Source organism: Haliotis cracherodii, unplaced genomic scaffold (genome assembly GCF_022045235.1).
Source record: "Haliotis cracherodii isolate W230 unplaced genomic scaffold, xgHalCrac1.p SCAF_8, whole genome shotgun sequence".
In the NCBI taxonomy this organism is placed as follows: Eukaryota; Metazoa; Mollusca; class Gastropoda; order Lepetellida; family Haliotidae; genus Haliotis; species Haliotis cracherodii.
Genome location: NW_027266341.1, coordinates 6,233,275 through 6,255,859, shown reverse-complemented (window position 1 = coordinate 6,255,859; position 22,585 = coordinate 6,233,275). Strand labels below are relative to the sequence as shown.

At 40.4% G+C, this 22,585-nt stretch overlaps 1 protein-coding gene across 4 annotated transcripts in view; it reads left to right on the top strand.

Moving 5' to 3' along the window:
• Positions 1-19,858, top strand: part of LOC139450460 (protocadherin-9-like) — a 49,779-nt gene extending 29,921 nt beyond the window's left edge. For all 4 annotated transcript variants that reach the window (XM_071232168.1, XM_071232169.1, XM_071232167.1 and 1 more), the window contains exons 2-4: positions 1,102-3,933; positions 14,086-14,209; positions 16,648-19,858. In XM_071232168.1, the coding sequence (XP_071088269.1) occupies positions 1,147-3,933; positions 14,086-14,209; positions 16,648-17,141 (3,405 nt within the window). In that variant the 5' untranslated portion in view covers positions 1,102-1,146 and the 3' untranslated portion in view covers positions 17,142-19,858. The remainder of the gene's footprint in view (positions 1-1,101; positions 3,934-14,085; positions 14,210-16,647) is intronic.
• Positions 19,859-22,585: the final 2,727 nt, after the last annotated feature.

The window sequence follows — 22,585 nt, the reverse complement described above, 5'->3', positions numbered from 1 at the left end:
GAGTTATTTCAAGATAAAGCCATTATGGCCGTTTTAATTTTATCACCTTGGGTATGCCGGGTATTGTTTGAACTATTTAGATATTCTTTTGATAAATCTCCGTCAATATCGCCACTTGCTCAGTGGTCAAATATTGAGGGGTTAAGGTCTTTAACGCGGGCCTTATGTGAAAGACCGCCTTCATCCTTATGCAAACATTAGTCTTTATAGAGCTTATGATCGCCACGAGAAGCGCTACTGCGTGAAGGCGTCTTGACTTAACAAGAAACAATTTAATCAGATTAAGCCAACAAAGGCTTTTCAGGAATTCAGGGATATAGAGAGACAACATAGACCGGATCTTTATTGCCGGTAAACAAATTGATAAGAGATATTTTTCTTAGTTGGGTGGAAAGATCACAGGTTTTGTTCCAAGCGAAACCATGTATTGCATACTAACAGCTCTTATCAGACATGTATCGCGCGTGTTGCCGATTTCTCGAGGCGACAGCGAAGCCATAAATGAGAACGATGCTGTTTTTCAACAGCTCCGCGGGGAATATGTCTGCATATATTTCAACATCGGTACGCAATAATGTGATTATAAATTCTTGGGTTCAGCGATTGGAATCTTTACCCACAATGACAACGCTAGTTAAATATACAGAGATTCCGACCGACAGATATATTATACTCTACCTATCCGCGGGCTAAAATGCTAATTGCTTGCCTTGCCTCACCTAACTTTTGCTCGAGGTCTCCAATGGCTATTATTTCACTCCCGTCGAAAAAAGTACCTCCAACCGAAAAGAAGAAAACTGTTCCTGGGAACGTAATTAAAACGCTAGGATATCGCCATAACGATATGATACTTCAGCCGTTGGCCTAACCCTTGTGGAAGATTTAGGATAGGGAGTTCAAACGTCGCCAATTCATTTAAGGCACATGCCAGTCACTTCTCACCAATCCCCAGCCCATTTAAATCCATTTGGAGGCTAAATTAGTCATATTTGTTAGCCTAATTGGTAATGACAGGGCAGGAGTCCCGATCCCGTGTGTTTTTAATGAGGTTCTGTGAAGGCTCACGTGGTTTCATCTAATTTTTTGCTTCTTTGTTTTCAGGAGGTGACAGTAATGGTGAACTGAAGACACACGGTCAGGTCTGGAATGATGGCAGTCCTCAGGCGGAATATACACTTCTGGAACATCTACATTACCCTCGTGTTTAATATTGTGGGACTTCATTTCGGTTCTGGGCAGCTGAATGAGATAACGTTTAGGCTACAAGAGCAGAGACCTTATGGAACGTATATTGGAAACGTAGCTGTTAAAAGTGACATTGCAAGAAATTTATCCAATGCTGTGTTTCAAACGTTGACGTATAACTTTCTAAATCCAAACAGTCTGCAAACAGCTTCTCTGTTTAGCATCAACAGGCGGACAGGTGCTATTCACACAGCGGCTATGATTGACAGGGAGACTGTGAAAAGAAATGACAAAGAAGTGTGTGCATTCGTTGCAGTGTGTGAAATCGAATTTGACGTGACGGTACAGAGCCAGAACACTTCGTTTCTGAAAATCATCACGGTGAAAATGATCATAGATGACATCAACGATTCCCCGCCGACGTTTGAACCTAACGAAATACAAATATATGTCTCGGAATCTACGAACGCGGGATCGAAGATTCCTATAGAAGGCGCAACGGATAAGGATACAGCTGGACGAAATTCGGTTCAGTCGTATGAGATAACGTCATATAAAGACGTGTTTGATGTCAACTTTGTTCATAAGCTTGACGGGAGCTCCAGTCTTAAGCTAGTCGTTCTGAGAGGTCTTGACCGAGAGTTGAGGGATAGATACCAGTTCACAATTCTGGCCAAGGATGGAGGCACTCCTGCCCTTACCGGAACACTGACCGTCAACATGCACGTCATTGACGTCAACGACAACGCTCCCGAGTTTTCTTTGAAACGTTACAACATTAACGTCAAAGAAACCACTGCCCCGAATTCGGTTGTTGGAAGAGTGTCAGCGCGTGATAATGATGCTGGCAAGAATGCCCGGGTGTTGTATCGCTTCAGCACTCTCAGAACGTCCAAGGTCGAGGAACTCTTCACCTTGGATGAGACTACTGGGCAACTGATTGTAAAGAAACCTCTGCAGTACGAATCAGGGAGTTCGTTTGAAGCTGTCATAGAGGCCGTGGACAAGGGTGAAACACCCCAAGCATCTCAGGCCATCCTGGTTGTCAATATAATTGACGATGGAAACACCCCTCCCCGCGTGACTCTTAATCTGGCTTCTTCGGTTGTGTACAGTGATACTATACTTTTGTCGGAGGGGTCCAGCATTGGTACATTTGTTGGCAGGGTGAAAGTAGAGGATACTGACTCGGGTAAAAACGGCGATGTCCACTGTTCATCCCTTGATGACCACTTCAGTTTGAACAAACTGGACGCTCATAGTTTTGCCATCCTCATCTTTAAGTCCATGGACAGGGAAAAGAAGGATAAGCATAATGTGACGGTCATATGTAAAGATTCTGGAACTCCCAGTCTGTCAGCTTCTCTGAGTTTCATTGTCCAGGTTACAGACATAAATGATAACGCCCCTGTTTTCACGTCTAGGACTTATATTGCCAACGTGACTGAGAACATAAACAGATCTGTCAACCTGATCACTGTGAAAGCAACTGACGCTGATATGGGTGTTAATGGCGAAGTGTCCTATACTCTAAGCATGGACGCTGGATCAATGTTCTCAATTGACTCTCAGCGGGGTGTCATCAAAGCTAATGGCGCCTTTGATAGGGAAACATTGAACAAAATGACTTTTATTGTTAAAGCTGTGGACCATAGTTCCGACCCAAGAACTGGAACCGCTACAGTGACCGTAAACATTTTGGATGTCAATGACAACAAGCCCTTCTTTCCCCCAACACCCTTCAAATTCCGTGTCCCAGAGGACCTAAAAACCGCCAAGAGGGTTGGACAGTTGACTGCTATAGATAAAGATATAGGAAATAACTCTGCCCTTCGATATAACACCTTGAGCAATGATCCATCGATTCCATTTATAGTGTTTTCGGACGGCACGATCCGTACTGAACGTCAGCTTGACCGAGAGATCCAAGACATGTATACCCTAGACGTCTTCGTCACGGACAATGGTCAACCACCATTGTATTCAAACGGTACTGTTTTTATAGAGGTACTGGACGTAAACGACCACAGCCCTACAATATTATTCCCCAATGATGACAACAACAGTGTCACCTTGTACTCAGACACGGACCCGGCCACCACGTTTGCCACAATTGAGGCCACAGATGACGATATCGGAATAAATGCGGAAATAATGTTCTTCATAACTGGAGGTAACCGCGACAATGTCTTCACCATAGGAAGAAGCACGGGTGAAATTCAGTTGACGCGAACTTTGACCACGAACGACGAAAAAGATTATAAGCTGACCATTTCAGCCCAGGATAGTGGTTCCCCGCCTCAAGAATCACAGACTTTGTTAATCATAAACATCAACTATACGAACAATACAATAGCGGCTGCTTGGACTGCTGAAAAAAATGCGCATACGTACAGGATCATCGCTGGTATTGTTGGTGGAGTGACTTTCATCCTGTCGATCTTGATCGTGTCAATCATACTGCTGATACGACGGAATGACAACGCAAGGAGAGACACCGAGGAAAAGATGGGTGTTCAAGAGGAATGTGGCAAGAGAGAGATGGAAAGAAGGATCTGGCAAGAGGTCAACACAGAGGACATAAAGGCCGGCTTTGAGGGAGAAAAGAAAGGGGATAAGTGTTATAAACCTAAATTGGACAAAGATCGCAGTTTCACGATTGATCCCGACCGCAACACGTCTGATTCCTTCCTAAGTCATGCCACCTTGGACCAGTACGGCAAACCAGAATTCTTTACTTTTAGGAAGGTAAGATGCGATTTTTTCTCTTAATGATACTAATGGTGCTTATATTTACTTCTGGTGCTTGAAGAACTGAATAATAGTGTACACACCATATTCCATGCACCAACGTTATGTAAACATACATTTTGATAGAAACAAGGAACTTTATTTGAATTGAAAAAGAGATGCGCTCTGAGGAACCTTCGGGAAATCTAGACTTCTTTATTTAAGGCTATAACATTACAGTCCGGTTGGCCGAGCTTGAAAATAATATGGTTCAGGGACTGTGAGACAGACTACACCCATTTTAGTTTTGGAAATGAACCTATTCATTTGAATTTGTTTTGAGACAAATATTAACAATAACATGCAACCGACTCATGAGACACATTGTCATGAACGTTTTAAGATGTATGGTTCAATATTTAGTTTCGTTGTCTTTTTATACTATTTCGTTATTCATTCTTTGTTTAACTTGCGATTGCATGCTGGCAGACTGAGTTTTGCATTATGTACTCAAGAATGGCGCTCACTTTTGAAAATTTAAAAATTAACAAAAACACAACGCAAAGCCAAAAATTTGAAAATAACTTGAGATTTACATTATTCTCTTTGGGTTGTCTTTTATATCAATTTCTTCCTTTAGCGTGACTGACCTTTTGGCAGCTCGTAAAGATCTTGTTATTGCTTTTCAAAAATCAATAAACTACATAAAAAGTTTGAATTAGCCATTACTGGTTCATTGTAAGCCAAGGCGTAAACACTGTTGAACTGCCTTGGGCAGGGTTTATAATAGAAATAGTACCACCCAAGGTCCCTACATTAAATATTCATGCAACTAAAATGTCCAGAACAGAAAATAGAATTGCATTTCACGAAAGATATTAAATCCGAAATCTGAATTCCGTCATAAGTGTTATTCCAAATTGAAATATAACAAGAAGGAAAAATAATTAAAAAATATACACAAATAAAATTTAGCAAATAGCAAAGACCCGACGCTTAACTCAGCAGGGCTCTATGGTTTCATAATTCCTTAGTGGCACCGAGTTATTCTGTGGCCACTCGAGTCTTTGGTGGCCTATTTTTAATTCAGCTTTTCTCATTTACATGTGTATAGGCGTAAGATGATCTTAATTTAAGAGAGTTTATAGAATAGCGTTATTAGCAATGTGATGCAGGATTTAGAGGGATGAGGTATTAAACTTGGTGTGAGCATATAATACATAATTGACTAGCCACGTATTAAGATTCACTATGGTTGGTTAAGGACAATGTCCTATATCACCAGGGAGGTGTTAAAATGTCCAATCCATTACCTGTCCGAACTGCAAATTATTATTCTCTGATTTATTTGAAATCACCAAGTCATAAAACTAGGTCCCTGTAGAAAGCATACATTAGCGGCATTACTTAAGGACGTCTCTAGGGACATAGGGCCCTGATAGGTGCAAACACTAATGGGAACTTACAGTAAATTGTCATTGCACTATAGAGAAGGCAGTACAATAGACACAGCAATGTAATAAATTCAAAGTGTATCGGACCTGCAGGGTATGCGTAATGGCCCACAAATTACAATCATACATTACAGCTGTAAACATATCCTCTCTTTCTTTCGCGGCACTAACGCGCTAGTAATGCGAAAAGCATACAGTATTTGTGCAGCAGTACCGCAGCGGTACCGCATTGGATTCGCGGTCATGTTTTGGCGACAATGCAATTGTAAAGTGGTGGGTATATATGAGCAGTAGTGTAGAAGGGTAAAATCGCTTCCTGTACTAAACTAACGGGCAAAGAAAGTATTCGCTTGAAATTTGCATTTGACAAAACAATTACGAACGTAATCAAAACGTTACTAGGCTGAAAACAACCGCCAAAACACTGCAAACTTAAGGTTCAAAACACAATATGATAACCGTACCAAATGCGCCACCATAGAAAAAGATTTTTTGTTTGTCTCATTTCTAGCCACTAACAAACATGGATTTACCTGGCAGTGAGTTAGGATAACGCAAACATGTTTTTCGCATCGTATTTTAACAGCCCATCGCAAAATAGTTTACTGAAAAAACTACCCACGGTCGTAAGAAGATAAACAGTTTGTGTTTGTTACAGCCGGTCTTGTATTATAATCGGTTTTGTTATATTTGGCCATTTTCATGAAATAATATTTCTACTGTAAATTCCAATCTCGTTTTGAATATATACACAGTGGTTATTATTCTGTACTATACGGGGGCACGGGTGGCCCAGTCGTCTAAGGCGCTGCGATGTGCTGTGCAGAGTTGCGTCCCTTAGGCACACCAGAAACCTATGATTGTGGGTTCGAATCCCGTTTCGCCCCGATTATGTTTCTGGATTTGTCAGCACCATACCCGTGCTCGTGGGTTTCACCGAAGTGGTAAACGTCAGAGACCTGCATCACTTCGGGCTTTCCTCCCACATTAAGCTGACACGCTGTGATATAACTGGAATACTGTTAAAAGCGACGTTTAACCCAACTCACTCACTCACTCTGTTCTATACAGCAAAAGGATTACCTGTTTCACTCGCTCACGGTATCTCATAATACAAATACACGAGTGAGTATGGTTTTACGCCGCCTTTTGCGACATTCCATCAATATCATAGCAGGACACAGCTTCACACACTGTACCCATATAGTGAATCGTCGTAATGAGCAGATTATTTAACTACCCGTCTACTCTCCTCCTCTGTGTGGAAACAACCATGTGTCCATCCTGTTGTCTTTTAAACAATGAGTTTGTGAGTTGCATTCAAGGCCGCTATGAACAGTAATTTACCTAATTAGTCATAATTAGACAGGGTTTCATGTTGTACATCCAGAGTAGTAATTGTCGTCCGGTATTAAAACAGCTCCGGAATAGACAGTGTCCGTTTTTGACAGATTCCAGTAAGTATATATATATATATATGAACCGCGTAGTGTGAAGTAGCATTATTGTAATAATCATACTTAATTCCCTTACACGGTGAAGAAACTATTTCGAAATGAATATGTAATATAGCATGATGATCGTATTCTGCCCCGTGCACAAACCGTATTGTTAAACGCACAATGATGGGAGAAGAGCTTATTTGCTACTTCAGCAAGCTCCGGAATATATAAATAATTGAATTGTGGTGGCTGTTTCGGTGAGGATTATTACATTATCGTTCCTGGCGGGACAGTAACATAACCGAGATGGTGTAGTCACAGTCGTCGCCCACAGTGGACAGGGGGTTATTACCCCAGTTCCTCTGCGTCGTTGGAAACGTTACAGGGCCCCTAACGTTTATCGCTGATCACCGTCCTGCTCATGGGTCAGCTTGACGTTGGTTAATAAATCATTCATGATTTGACCCTTGATAAGACTATTTATTGCATCGGCTGTAAATATGTACGATGCGTATTACGCACAAAGATGTGATAGTGATGTATGACCTGTGGGTTAGATGGCGTTTTGAAGAAAATGTCTTGTGGTTAAAGCGTTCGCTCGTTTCGTCGGCGACCCAGCGTTCTTTAACAGCCTGGTTTTAATGTGTTCTTAGTCCACTCCCCACAACCATGTGTTTTAGGTGTTGAGGCATTAATCACCGCGAATCACTGATAGTTTAATACTCTCTGGCAATTATGAAGAGATACTTTCATAGGGAACAAGGTGGGTGAGTGAGTTTGGTTTACGCTGTTTTCAGCACTATTCCAGCAAGATCTCGACGGATGACACCAGAAATGGGCTTCGTACTTTGTAAATATGTCTTGTCGAGAACTCCAGCTATCATTTCACATTTTCAAGGTGTAATTTCCTACAAATCCGTCCACACCATCCTCTCAAATCCCCCCTCCCTCCTCCTCCACCACCCTCTCCAATTCTCCCCCCATCCACCCTCTTGACCGCTGTCCACTGTCCCTGGCCTCCAAAACCCATTGACGGAGTCCATCAGAAGAAAGTTAATAACCGGTCTGAGCCCTTAATCTGTGTGTGTCTTTCGCGTGTACATCTCACCCTCCTTCTGTTTGAAGTGTTTGCTTAAGGAGAGCTCACACCCCTCTATGGCACAGCCCCGGCTTCCAAGTTACATTAAGGCTGCTGTCCTAACACGTGAGATAATTAGCTTCCGAGACGGTCCTGGCCAACAGTAGTGTGTTATCAACGCCTTTTCCATGTTGTTCAAACTACAGAATTTACAAATCTCAGGTCGTGGAAACGAAGTGTATTAGAGGTGGCTTTTACGCATCAAACTCAACACCGTTTCCCATCGTTTTCCAAACAAGTGTTGCAAAATGACCTCTCCGTCAACGCAACAGTGTCAAGTTATTCCAATTATCCTTTAAGCGCGTCTGAATTGCACTCGGCTTCAAAAGGTAAACTTTGAATCTTCAAACCAGACTGTTGTATTTTTTTCTAAAATCAGCACCCACCGTGTTCCGGAATCAGTGACCTGTGTGAAGTGGCTGACGTTCCATTCATGATTTGCTCTTCAACGAGGTCGGCTGAATGTCAAGAAGAAATTCAAACACTTCCACCCCTCAATGCGTTGACCCGGCATGCATAAGTACTTGGAAGTGATATTCGAACTGAAGCCATGGCTAACTAGCTAACTAATTAACTAAGATGCCTGGACATTGCGCCCTCTTGTAGTGTTGATATCGTGTTCATTTCATAGACTAAAGTATGATTTACACATGTGCACACACGGAAGGATGTATTCAACACACATAGAAGTGGATCAGGCAGTAATGGCATTGCGTGCTTCATACATATAGAAAGTGGCAGCTCACATAATGCTATACATCCACGTGGACGCGCTTTATTGTTCGCCTCATCCACATCCCGGGCCTTTAGTTCTTCTTAATACCTTGTAAACACTACCTCCAATCTCAAGGAGAAGCAAGGACCCTTCAAACTAACAATGACATGGAAACCATAGCAACAGTAGGGTTAATTGTATTAGTGGTTAGTACAGTTAATGAATTTGATTTGACTAAGTTGTACGTCAAGGCCTTCAGGAAAAGCTAACTCGATGCATCATATCCGGTTTTCTTTAAGATTGGCTGTGCTTTGATGTATGTTCTTTAGCGTTGGCTGACACTGCACGCTTGACTTGGAGACATCAATTTGTCTTGCTAACAGTAGTGCTAAAGCTCTAGGATCTGTGATTTAGGGCTTTCCGTCCACATTAAGCTGACATCTCATGATATAAGCGACCGAGAGTTTGATATTCTGAAAAAACAAAAACGTTTCACATGATCGGGACCCTGAAAAAAATCCCTCGTTAAAAGAATCGTTCGGTTCCTCGTTTAAGAGAAAAAAAGTATATGCCTTGGAGCAATGGCCAAACCAAAAAATCTATCCAGCAAGATTCCTAGCCCCCTTCCCGAATATACAGTTATCAGTTTCTTGCTGACATACATCAATAGCAGGGGTTTAACTACTTTTGTCAAATACAAGAAATATTCGATACACAAGGCAGTGTTGTGATGAAGGATTGACTGGAAAATGATTGCCTTTGTTCTTCGATAACAAATATTCCAATCGGACTCTCCTCATATCTTGTTCTCGGACAAGGTATTCTCTGGAGGTTATTCGTGTGATTTGTGATAATGCAATGGTGCTTTCCAAATTGATTTCTTGTTTGGCGTCTTACGAACGACTACACTAGTAGGCGTGCGGCACAAATATAGTGCAAAGCCGTGAATACAGGCGGGGACATTCCCATTAAAATCGTTAGGATTAATAGATTTCCGGTTAGCTATTCAGTGTTACGGAGTGTCAATATATATCTGTACAATCTAACGGTAATATCACGGAATGCGGGCTCTTCAGGGTGAGGGGATTCACTGTTTACGAGCACTGAAATCCTGTTTCTTACCTAAACAATTATAACTGCATATAAGCTGTATTTCTGAATTTGAAACTCCATCAAATGCGTATTCCCATTGTATTGGCGTATCTACAACGATCGGTCTGTACTCCGTTTGATATAATCCATGTCGTAAGTTATTAAAGTGAACCCCGCGCAAAGTTATCCTTAAACTTACATCAAATTTACATACATGTATTTTGTTTGTTAATGACCATTTGAGACGTTTACGTTAGGATCTGCACATGTGCACAAACTGATTCGTCTGGTCGAAGTGTATTTCACGTTTGGTTTGATAAATGATCTTTGTTCGTAGATTAACCTTCCCACAAGAGTCGCGTTTTACTTCAGTTTATTTCAAATTGTCCTCCCAGTGATATCTCACAAACACTCGAGTGCTGCAGGACATCAGGTGTCTATCTGAAACGTGCGCACATATGAATCGATGTGATTAACACTTCCCATGGAGTTCATGTCTTTTTGGGCACCCAATTAAAGTGTTTGGCTAAAAGATAAGTCTGTTATATCCACGGGCCTAATCCGAAATACGACCCCATCTCTTTGAAGTCCCTTCTCTATTCGTTATAACGTTTTCTTTGAATCCTGAGGAGGAATTGTATTAGTCCTCATGTCATTATACGACAGGGCAGTCCTATGGGTGCACTTTGATACTCGGGCATACGGAGACAGGGCCACAGGGGTACTTTCGCCCTAAAGTTACGTGTGAAAGATCACGACTCGGATCCCTTGGAGGCTATTGCATTGAACTCCGTGTGGCTATCGATTCTTTAGGGCGATGAGCAAACGAATCGGGGGAGCAACTAAAAGGGCGAAATTGACGGGATTCTGATAGGTCCCCCATGGCTGTTTTTCTATGATTCGCTATTCCATGCCCGATTAAGTAGGAAAATGGCTTGTTTTGTAGCTTCCTGTTACTCCAATTTGGCACTGTACATGAAGTAAAGTACTAACGTTACAGCATGCGATTGTCAATTTCACGGCGTTGGAATAATTGTCATTAAAAAAGCTTTCATGACAGATTTTCTGTTAAGAATTTTGGACAAAAAAAATTACAAGACGGTCAGCTGAATTCCGAGCATATTTTATATCTGGTTGAGTTAAAAACAAAATTGAATTTGAAATTGATTCAATATTCATCATGCTTCCCTGCTTTACCATTATTATTTTGTCAAAGTTTCTCTCAAACCTATCAAGCCGTCTTTCTCTACTTAAAAGGATTTCATTGATGGGGGAAATCGAGCAGAAATGCGCGGATCAGTTTTATTGTTTTTAAGATCTGTTGCGCGAAGGCCGATTATTAGATTGCAGGTTGATTATACAGAGCGCCACCCTGCGGCTCGCGACGAGTTTGGCATTGGAGGATTCCTCTGTGAACTTTTCCCGAACTCAATTTGCGAATAATTCCTGAATAATAGAAAGCATGGATATTGTCATGCCACCTTTAACGGAATTAGAACTTTAAGAGCTCTCAAAAGACAATGGTTGATCATAAGAATGTTTACATAATGCACGTGCAAGGCTTGAGTTCTCATGCCTGTGAATAAAGTGCCTATTTCAGTAATGGATGTTCTATGGTTCACAAAAACGTTGACTCATAGCAGCTCTTCGGTTAACTATATTAGTCCTGCAAAACCTAAACCCGGCGACAACTATCGTTGCACTAGTTTTAGAATCATGTTTCTTGCTGTCAATCAAAATACATGTCTCCTGTGGAGACTTCGCAGAGAAGGCCAGGCGAATGCACTAGTGGTTCAAATGTAATTTCACCACGTTGACTCACGAACTGAAATAATTAGATGTCGCAGCGATGCCGTCTTTGTTTTCAAGAAGCATGCGCGGTTTGTGCCCAAGCACTATTTTGTGATGGAACATACCTCTGCTATAACTATAACGCTATTGTGTCAAGCGGTTTGAAGATAGTGGAATTAATATTTCCCTGAGGAAATTCCAACCAAAAAGAAATGTTTTAGGGATCTAGCCATTGTCATTATCTTTCATCTTTGGAACATTCAATTTGATGATTTTCATCGAAAAATAATATTTCATTGTCGACTCTGACTACGGGACTGAGCAGCATGGAGCATCAAACCCGCCTGACGTGAATACCCTGTCTGGATGAACCCCATGGGCTTGGTTCTTCCAGCAAAGCGAAACTTCATACACCGTGCAATTATAGCTACAAAGGAAGTTATCATCGTTATAAAGATTCAGGCTTAAAACCTATTTTGTCACATTCACAAAAATCTATCGACTACGATCAATGGTCACAAATGAGCCATGTCAATTGTTTGTCCAAACTGGACATCATCAGGTCGATGGACAGTCAATGGCGTGAATAATGCAAACGATCGCCAACACACAGACGGGGCTCCGTTGCCACGCACTATAGAAGTAGCAATAATTTGATTTGTGGTAATACATATCAGAACTATTCTTCACAATTTATCATTATGTCAAGCTTCCCCGGGCCCTGTGATATAATACGTAGTCATCAGTGCTATGCCACTTCTGGTGGACCCTGAAGATGGTTTATTTCTATCTGTCAGTGTACATTCAGTCTGGCACATGCAATAAGGTTTACCTTCATAAACCTGCCCGGATCGAATTATCAATCTTAAGCAATATTCCCAAGTTATTATGTACTTGGTAACAGATTTGTGTTTGAAGCGTAGTACACGGTCTTAAGGACTTAGCACAATCTCTCCCTTAAGGCGTATATTGAATCTAAGAACAACCAAGCAAATCAAATTTGTTCTGAATTGATGTTATGTGCCAAACCTTATTCCCCTCTGAATTTCTTTCACGACAAACAAAACCATCGATCTAAAAGTACAAACCTGCAAAAAGAAATTAAAAACGTTTTTTTGTAAACGATTCCGAGTCCGAACCTCTATCTGTTAGCTGACCCTCAATGGTTATATCCCTGAAGATCACATAACTGTGAAGCCAATACAATCCGAGCTGTCACGTTTAATTCCCCGCCATGACGTTATGCGGCTCTATCTAACGTCATCGGTTGTACTCAGCTTCAATGGGATCCCTAAACGCTTGTTCAAAAGGCTGAATTATCCGCCTGAACGTTCTAAGCGTGATTGTGTCAATAGACGGATCCCAGTCCTATCTTTATATGGTAGCTAAGCGATAGGTCGTGTGCAATACAATAGCTAGACAGATTTAATATCTAAATGCAACCCTTCGTCGTTAGTGTAAGAGGCAGCTATCTAAAAACTTTAATACCCGCGTTTATCCGACTTGTATTAGTATAGTGGTAGCGTTTTAGTTTTATTGATAAGACTTTGGGGAGCGTATTTGTCTGATTTAATATGAAATATGCTTAAACCTCTTTGGGGAATCCGAAGCATATTTGTAACCCCGACAAACCCTATGCTATCATTCCAGCAATTGACATTGGCGTGTTTGACAGCTGTTGTTACTAGAGTCTCAGTGTTAATGGCTTGCATAAACTTAAGGCCCACTTTGGGAAGTCATTCAAATCGCTCGATCAGTCGACATTTTGATGAATTTAATGTTTTAGCTCTCACGTGTCTAACAAGTGAGAACGTGTCTAACAAGTGAGAACCCCTCCCCCTCTCCCCCAGCCCCACACCACACCCCTACTTGATTATTGTCTTATTAACGTAGCCTATGGGGTATAAGAGATGCTTGGATAGCAATTCGTATATGTCAATCGATGCACATACTATTTTTGTAATTATTAGTGCTAAATTGGTTGTTTTTAACGATTCCTTGAATGAGAGTGTTCGTCTTTAATTCGTTTTAATCCCGGTAACTAGTGCTGCTTGCACATATGTCGGGCTTAGTCGAAGCTTTAATCATCCAATTATGTTGTCGTGTTGGTTCGTCCAGTGTAGTGGATGGACATTCACCGAGTCAGTTCAACCACCTCGCTCAAAGATTACAGCCCAGCCTTTAATTCTATAAGTACACGTAAAGATCGAATTCTGATATTTAGACGCATTACCCTTGCAATTTAATGTCGCCACAGTCTGCTGCCGCCCGTACGTATATCTAGTCTAGACCAATCACTTCTATGTCGAGACTGTCAAATTGGTGCTGAGTGGGACATTAGACAGCTGTATTGAAGTACATTTGCAATTTACCAGACGAAATTAGATTATAAAACTAGGTTGTGCAGAAACGAAAGAAGGAATTTTATCCTTAAGTTTGTAATACCACATAGATAACATGGTTATATTTCAACAGTTTCGAAAGTTTCGAAATCAGACAGATGTGTTCATGAAACTAATATCTGCCGTTCCACTTTAGGGTCACGGACCGCCATTCAGCGAAGACGTGCGCAGTGACGCATCAGGGGAGACAACTACAAGCGATAGTGGCCGAGGCGGAAGTGAGGAGGATATTCAACTACCGCCTCTTCCGGATCTGAAAGGTAATGACTCTCTGACTTTCGTTATAGCTGCAGTTATCAGTGGCTCCCATTTTCTTAATCGAAACCTACACAACTCTTTCTGTATCAGTAGTCACCTCCTCTGTTTGTGCGCCCCCCCTCTCTCTCTCCTTCCCCCCCTCTCTCTCTCATCTCTCTCTCAGTAGTTTTTCTCACCCTGTGTATCTCTCATTCCCTCTTTCTCCCGCCTGTCTCCCGCTGCCTATCTCGCTGTCTCTGTCTCTCTCCCCATCTCTCCCCATCTCTCCCCCTCCCTCCCTCTCTCTCTCTCTCTCTCTCTCTCTCTCTCTCTCTCTCGCCCCAACCTCATTCCATTCTGTACTTAGTATAAACGTATTCCCATTTCTCAGCCTTTAAGGGTTAAAGCCAGGTTCGAGTTGCACAGATCCTGGATCGGTGTCGAATCGTCATTTAAGTAGAAGTACAAGTGCAATTAAATACAACATAATAACATTTGTACAAACATGTTTAAAAGAATTTGTCATTACCAGTGCGGCTATCACATATTCATTAAAAAGAAGGAAACAAATTGCAACCACCAACAGCAATTAGAAGAGTTGTATTTTACAAAAATGACACATCTGCATGGAGTATTTCCTCCAGAAACATTGTGGCTCGCACCGTAACAGGGTATAAAGGAATGCTATTTAAGAATTATAAATAGCCTTAAGCCATGTTCCTACAGAAAACTCGTTTGTTTTTTCTAGTAATGGAAATCAATGCTGTTTCCGCAGCCCATTTCAAAGACTAGGAAAACGATTAGAAGAAAATAATATTTTGTTAAAAATCGAAAGGTCAGGCTATGGTCCAATTAGTCTTTTCTTCCCCTGTTATAAACCCAGCAACAATGGCCTGCTGTCAGGGTTATGTGTATGTATACATAGAGCAGGAAGTAAGCAAATCGTATTATCAAAGTAAATGTTTAGATTACTGTGTACGTAGTGTCAATATCAAAAGAAAGAACCTATGTGAAATTCAGCTGATGGCTTGGTTGATCGATCGTTGCTGCTGATCGGTTGTTGCCCGGATACTTGCTGTATCTCCCATTCAGTCGTCCATCAAAGGAGCCATTAGGACGTATACTCTAAGAGCAATTGGACATTAAAGATGGCATTATCTGCAAGACTGGACCCTTCCACGTTACTTATCTATAACCAACTTGCGATAAAATGAATATTGCTTTTGAGATATCAGGTGTATTGTTTGTATCCTTGTGAGTAAGATGAGATATACCCGTGAATGAGATGTGTATTTTAGTGAGATATACCCATGAATGAGATGTGTATTTTAGTGAGATGTACGCGTGAATGAGATGTGAATTTTAGTGAGATGTACACGTGAATGAGATGTGTATTTTAGTGAGATGTACGCGTGAATGAGATGTGTATTTTAGTGAGATGTACGCGTGAATAAGATGTGTATTTTAGTGAGATGCACGCGTGAATGAGATATGTATTTTAGTGAGATGTACGCGTGAATGAGATGTGTATTTTAGTGAGATGTACACGTGAATGAGATATGTATTTTAGTGAGATGTACACGTGAATGAGATGTGTATTTTAGTGAGATGTACACGTGAATGAGATGTGTATTTTAGTGAGATGCGCAGGTGAATGACATGTGAATTTTAGTGAGATGTGTAAGTGAATGATATGTGTATTTTAGTGAGATGTACACGTGAATGACATGTGTATTTTAGTGAGATGTACACGTGAATAAGATGTGTATTTTAGTGAGATGTACGCGTGAATGAGATATGTATTTTAGTGAGATGTACGCGTGAATGAGATGTGTATATTAGTGAGATGTACACGTGAATTAGATATGTATTTTAGTGAGGTGTACACGTGAATGAGATGTGTATTTTAGTGAGATGTACTCGTGAATGAGATGTGCATTTTAGTGAGATGCGCGCTTAAATGAGATGTTAGTATGTTCATGTGAGTGAGATGTACGAGTTCGCATGATGTACATGGAATACATGTATATAGATGTACATGCGAGTGAAGTGCATCTATGAGTGAGATATTTACATGTACGTATGAGAAAGATGCGAGTGAGAAGCCCTCGTAAATGAGATAATGAGTTATACGCAAGCGTGAGATATTCAGGTGTATGTATGAATGAGATGTAAATGAGATATACTTATCGTGATACCGTACAGTGTGGACCCCGTTATAATGGAAACCTCGCATCCCTGACGGTTGTTGGTAACAACATCTTCGTCTTATACCAACGACCTAACTCTGTAACACTGATCATATAGTCCGGACATTTGATGTCAAATTGGTGTCATTTTGTCTGTTTAGTGCCTTCATGAATTCCTTTAAATATAAGTGTTTGAGATTTGTTATTTTTCCTTTCGTTTTTGTCGATACTGGGACATAATATTCAAACTAAATATTTCTACTTTATTTCAGGATTCAGCGGCAGCCATCAGATATTTTCGGTTGCTATCGACGAAAATGAGGAATTTTCTCCCCAGTCTTCCCCACAGGACATTCAGGAGAGGTCTCGCACACTGTCCACCTTCTCCAACCCAAATATGGCCAACAAAATAGCCTTACCTCCAACGACATCATTTCGAGACATCCATACCATTCAAGATCCTACATTCCGTAATAACCAAAGAAATCAACAAAAAGTGAGATTCAGTGCAGACAGTATGGCTCCCGGTTCAAGATTTCAAGGAAACGGAAAACAAACGAAACTTACGAAGGAGTTTAACGGAAGAACACATGTCCCCATCATTAGTAACGGGGAATACTATGTGAAACACGACCAAAGTGCATTTTCGCATCTTGGCTCTTACCATAGCCTCCCTCGTAGTGTTGATGATGACGATAACACGACAACATCAGGTAGTTACACCTTAAACCCAGATGACTTTGAAGAGGTGTTCTGTGAAAGATGACAGTATCACTGTTAATAGACTTGAGTTTCAAATATAAGTGACGGTGCCTGTACGAAGTGAAGACAATATACAAGTCATGAGGGCTTATCTGTTAATAAAGACAGTTTCAATACTGTGGTGGACAATATATGCTTATTCAGCATAGACTAATATTCATTCCTGTTGGTACACGTACATGTAAAAGTTCGTATTTTGCAAGAGGTTGTACAAATGTATTTTATGCATTATTTATTACGTTTTTGTTTCTTTCGTTAATGTGAAAAAAATACGGTGCGTGATAAATATGTCATATTACTTTTGGTGACCATGCGATCGACCTTGTGATTAACTATAGGGTTTGTGAATCACTATGTTTGCCAAATATTTGCTCAGATTATCGTTTTGTTCACTGTAAGTGTTTTGAGGATAATTGTCTCGCTAAATAACATAACTTTCGAGACAATTGTGTAAATAAGAACTCATTCAGTGTGGTTGGAAAGCATAGGTTTAACTCTGAATCATTTATTTCAAAATTTGAATTTACTATAAACATATCTTTTTCATTAAGTTATGTTCAATGACATTCATAATAGTAAATATATGCATGACATTGCATGTTTAAATTAAATTATTGAAATAGTAGTCGCAGCTTCACATCTCATATTTCGAAATTTTAAGGATTTTAAACAGATATTTTACAGTGTAGTTGTGTTCAAATTGTAAGTTAAAAAGCACCAAGAATTGGTATTCTTCGTCACAAACAGTATGTAGGTCAAATAACAATGTACATGCAGTGAAAAGGATAATTTCACATGCGATGTGCATTTAAAAACTGACAAGACAAATGTTACATCTACTGTTGTATATTTCATACATCATGTGTCATGTACGTCGACAACAAACGCTCAAAGTGCCAGTACACGAACAGATCTTTGCTCCTTGAGTCTACAATATATTTTTCTACTGTTTTTCACCGTGCTTTTTCTATGTGGACTACGCTCAGCCTAGTGACCCCCGTTCAACGACAATCTCGGAAATGAATGTGTTGCTAAATTGGAATCCTCGTTGTGTTGTATATAACACGTCACGCGCTTGCTATCGACCTGTCTGATCAGCGAAGTGTGACATATATATCAAAATGAAAATACTGCATCACTAATTAGACGTTATCAATAAAATTGTTTATGATTTGTGATCAATGTAATATATAATTAATTTCATTGTTAGAACAATTGTTTGCCACCCGGCATGCTTGGTAAAAATACTATTGTTATTGTTATTATAATATTGTCATGAATTGTCGGCCGAAAGTTTCAACCCTCTGTTTCTGACTGATATCTATATATATATATATCTATCTTTCATTGCAATACATCGTCGTTATAATATGTCGTATCTTTGAACCGCAATACATACCTCGTTATAACAACATTGATTTCTCTCCCTATACCACCACGACACATTCCCAAACCACTTAATAGACAGTGGAGAACCATTCTTACCTTAAAGAACACGATATTCTTTAATGGTTTGTATAATCAATGTATCGATTGTAAGGCTTCTTTTAATGAGGAATTGTGTTATCGTATTTCGGTGATGTACATTTCTCGACGCATCCATGTTTCTCTCTCCGTCCTCACACCCGCTGGGTTGTAGTAGCTAGGGTTAGGAAATGTTTAGTGCAACTTCCACTTCTTTCGTTTCCTATTGAACGAAGTCCTAGTTTTCACATCACCCGGTGGGTTTATTCGTGAACACTCGTTTCATTCCGGGACAATCCGAATATCGACTCGGGCCCTTCTTATGATCATTGTGCTGAGATCCGTCTTCGCCCAAATTAGACGAACATGTTCGTCAAGAATATTTTATTAAAGGCACACTTTCCTTTTTTAAACAACAAATTCTAACTGTTTTGTGTCACAATCCTTGTAACTGCCACTTGGGTTTGTTTTTAATTACAAAACATAACCATGTATGGATACTGTTACTTAAGCACTTATAGTCAAACATGCATTCTGATTGGTTTGTCGTGTTTTGGTGCATGTCAACGATCGATAGGGTACGGTCTTATTGTTACGGAAACGGGCGACTGGTGACGTATAGTGCCGAAACGTGTATACTTTTTACACAGAATATTGTCCGTGGACCACAGCCCACGGGTGTTCAATTATATTTTTGGTAATTACAGAATGACGGAACCGAATCAACCCCTGGGTGGTCATTTAACAACTTATTACCACTATTCTGATAATATGTCAAAGATGGCGTCAATAGTCGCCATGTTGAAAATGCAAATATACATTTAATAATCTTTGACATTAATTCATATATTGGCTTATTCTAGCTATTATCTAATATCATGTATCTATTATTGAATACATATTCACTTACGTAACGAATTATAAGGTCCTGTTGCGCGTGATTTGGGTTTAACGCCGCTGTGAACAGTATTCTAGTTGTATCACGGTATCTCAGCTTAGAGTCGAAGGAAAGCTCGAAGTGATGCGAATGACTAAGCTAATCTCGTGCTGGAATCGAACCCGTTTCCCGAGGTCAGCGCTCTAGCACTTTAACCATTAGGCCCCTGTAGGATGAGGATGAGGATGAGGTGGAAGATGCACTAAACCCGTCTTCCCTGTTACAACACCGCGACCACTCTGTGTGACTCTTGATGTGACTCTGTGTGACTCTCGATGTGACTCTATTGCTGACCAGCCCCGACAGTATTCTTGCCTTAATAAAAATTTCATCTCAATACAAGACGGTTTGTTGTTTCTTGTCATTCTCGTCAATATATTTCTGCTATAATGAACACTGCAGAATGTCTCCAGACATACCCTCATACAGGAGCAAGCTAGGGACCGACACACGGTGAGCATCAGGGTTCCTGTAGACTGAGGCAGATAATACGTCCAATATGGTAGGTCGCTTCAGGCTCCGTTGTAAAGGCTGAATGTTATGCATCCAGGTGTATGTGAAATAATGGATGTCTGCATTGTGCGATAACACCTCGGGTACTTTCTAAACACCCAGTGTCAGAATAATTATTCCTATGAAGCATCGAGGTAGGGATTAGTTACATCAATATACCTTACATACCGTATTCGACGTAATAAGCACCGAGGGCGCTCTCAAAATTAGAAAAAGGGGGCTCTTATTAGATTAGTATTTTGGTGAAAAAAAACCAGAGTTGAAAGTTAAATTACGCGGTTTATGCTGACAGCCTGAAATGTTTATATACGACAGATATATTTTTCCAGAATTTAATTGCCCATAATTAATGGTGCATATAACACACAAGTGCGTATTTTACACGAATTAATAAGTCTTATGTACATTAATCAATCGGAAGGGTTGCTAACTGGGATTGTTCACTAGCCAATATATTAACAAATATCGCCGTGGGCGCTTATTAGAGCGGGGCGCTTATTACGTCGATACGGTAATACTTTTCAAGGAATGCCGTCATTGTGCTGTGCCATTCTCACTGACCACCTCTGTCATTGTAATACTTATTTGTAATAAGTATTGAGGTAGATATTCATGAGAAATGCCTTCATTGAGGTTTACTTCTTCTGACCACCTAGTGTCATAATACTTAATAATCATATTTGACGTCAAAATAGACACTGGCTGCATAAAGAACGTCTCCATTTTGGTAGACCGCTCGTGACTTTTAATGACCATCGGCTGTCATTATTACAGTGGTACATTATTACGTTACATTACATTATTACGTTAAGCATCCGGGTTGATACTTACGACACAAAGGATAAAAAAGTAGAGGTACACACTGGTGTCACTACGAGCATCCAGCTACACATTTCTACATGAGAGATGTGTCCAGTGGATAGGACACAACTGTATCATACTCAACACATGGTGGGCGTTTGCCATAACTATACCAAGGCTGCTTCCTTCAGATGTCAGGATATGAACTTGACAAAAGAGGATCTCAAATGATTTACAAGAAAAAAGTAAGTTTTGTACTTCAGGGGTCTATTTTCAGTAATACTTTTTTAATGCCAATGGTGAGTTCACTGATGCACGCTGAATATGTGAACATCTTATGAAATAAACATGAGGAATGATCCTTTTGGAACCAATTGACATACCATTTCTGCTTATAGTGTAACATGGCCAACTTGCCAATCCATCTGTTGGTATTGCAATCTTTTTTACCTTTGGAATTGCTCGCAAGAAAGCAAAAAAATGTTTGACAGGTTTGATACTCCGCGTTTAGTAATATTCCAGAATGTCATCCCGGTGAACGCCATGCATGGAATCAAACCCGAGCCTTAGGCATGATGAGCAAACGTTTCAAACACCAGGCTACCCCACCAGGCCACCTCACCTTATGTCCGATAAAACAAGGAGTGAGTGTGTTGGATTTAAAACACTTTGTAGTATTTCAGCTGTATCGCTTTGAAACAAGATTGCAACTGGGTTCCATATGAGTCTTATTCTAATTTCTGATTTGACTTTAACGTCGTAATTCCGCGATAGAAAATGTAGCCATGTATTAACAGAAATTCGGAATAGTCAGTGTCCGGTTACGACAGGATCCACTGTGGAAATGACTTGCCCTTCTCATTGTAACATCCTATCAAGACGGAACCCTTTTAATGGAATTTTGCATGTACAATAATGGAATGTCTAGGCGCCGTATGATAGGTATCGATGGAGACTTAAGACCATATAGATACACGGAATGCACTTCCTTTATTATGCATTAAGATGTTGAGACCCGTTTTTCAAGAGACGTAGGTCAGTTACTGTTGAGGAATGGGCCCTACCTTAAAAGGTTCTCTAGTTTCTATCGGCAATACGGTGTGTACAGTGACCCCCGTTAATACGGAAACCACGTCTTCCAAGCGTTTATTGTCTAGAGGTGATTGCAGAAACAATACAGGTGATTAATCAGGGATTATGTTAATCCAGATAGATACAACACTTTATACAGTTAACACCTCGTTAATCCGGACCCATTGTCCGCAAATGCTGTTTTACTAGGAAGAATACTGTTAGAAAAGTATGTCTACAATGTAACATTATGTCCATATTCGTCTATACGGACATCTGTAAATCCGGACAATTTCCCAGAGAGCAAATGGAACAAAGTGCTTTATAACGTTGGGGGTATTGGTGCGTGCGTGTGTAGGGGTGGGGGTTAAACCAAGCCAACTCACTCACTCACTATTGCAACCATTTATCTGTGTGTAGTCCTAGTCATCACTATTTTATTCAATAACTCTCTTCAACCAGATATCTTTCCTGAAGCCCCACTGGAAAAAAATAAAGGAACTTTCTTGGTTCGTGATTTTGTTACGAAGGTCTGGCAATTGGTTATATTTGATTTGTAAATCTCTCCCCACGAACCCGCGACAGTTCGTGGTGTCTGAGTTGTACTTCAGACGGTTACAGCACTTTACGAAAAACGATGGTCTCCATCATTCTTTAGCGTC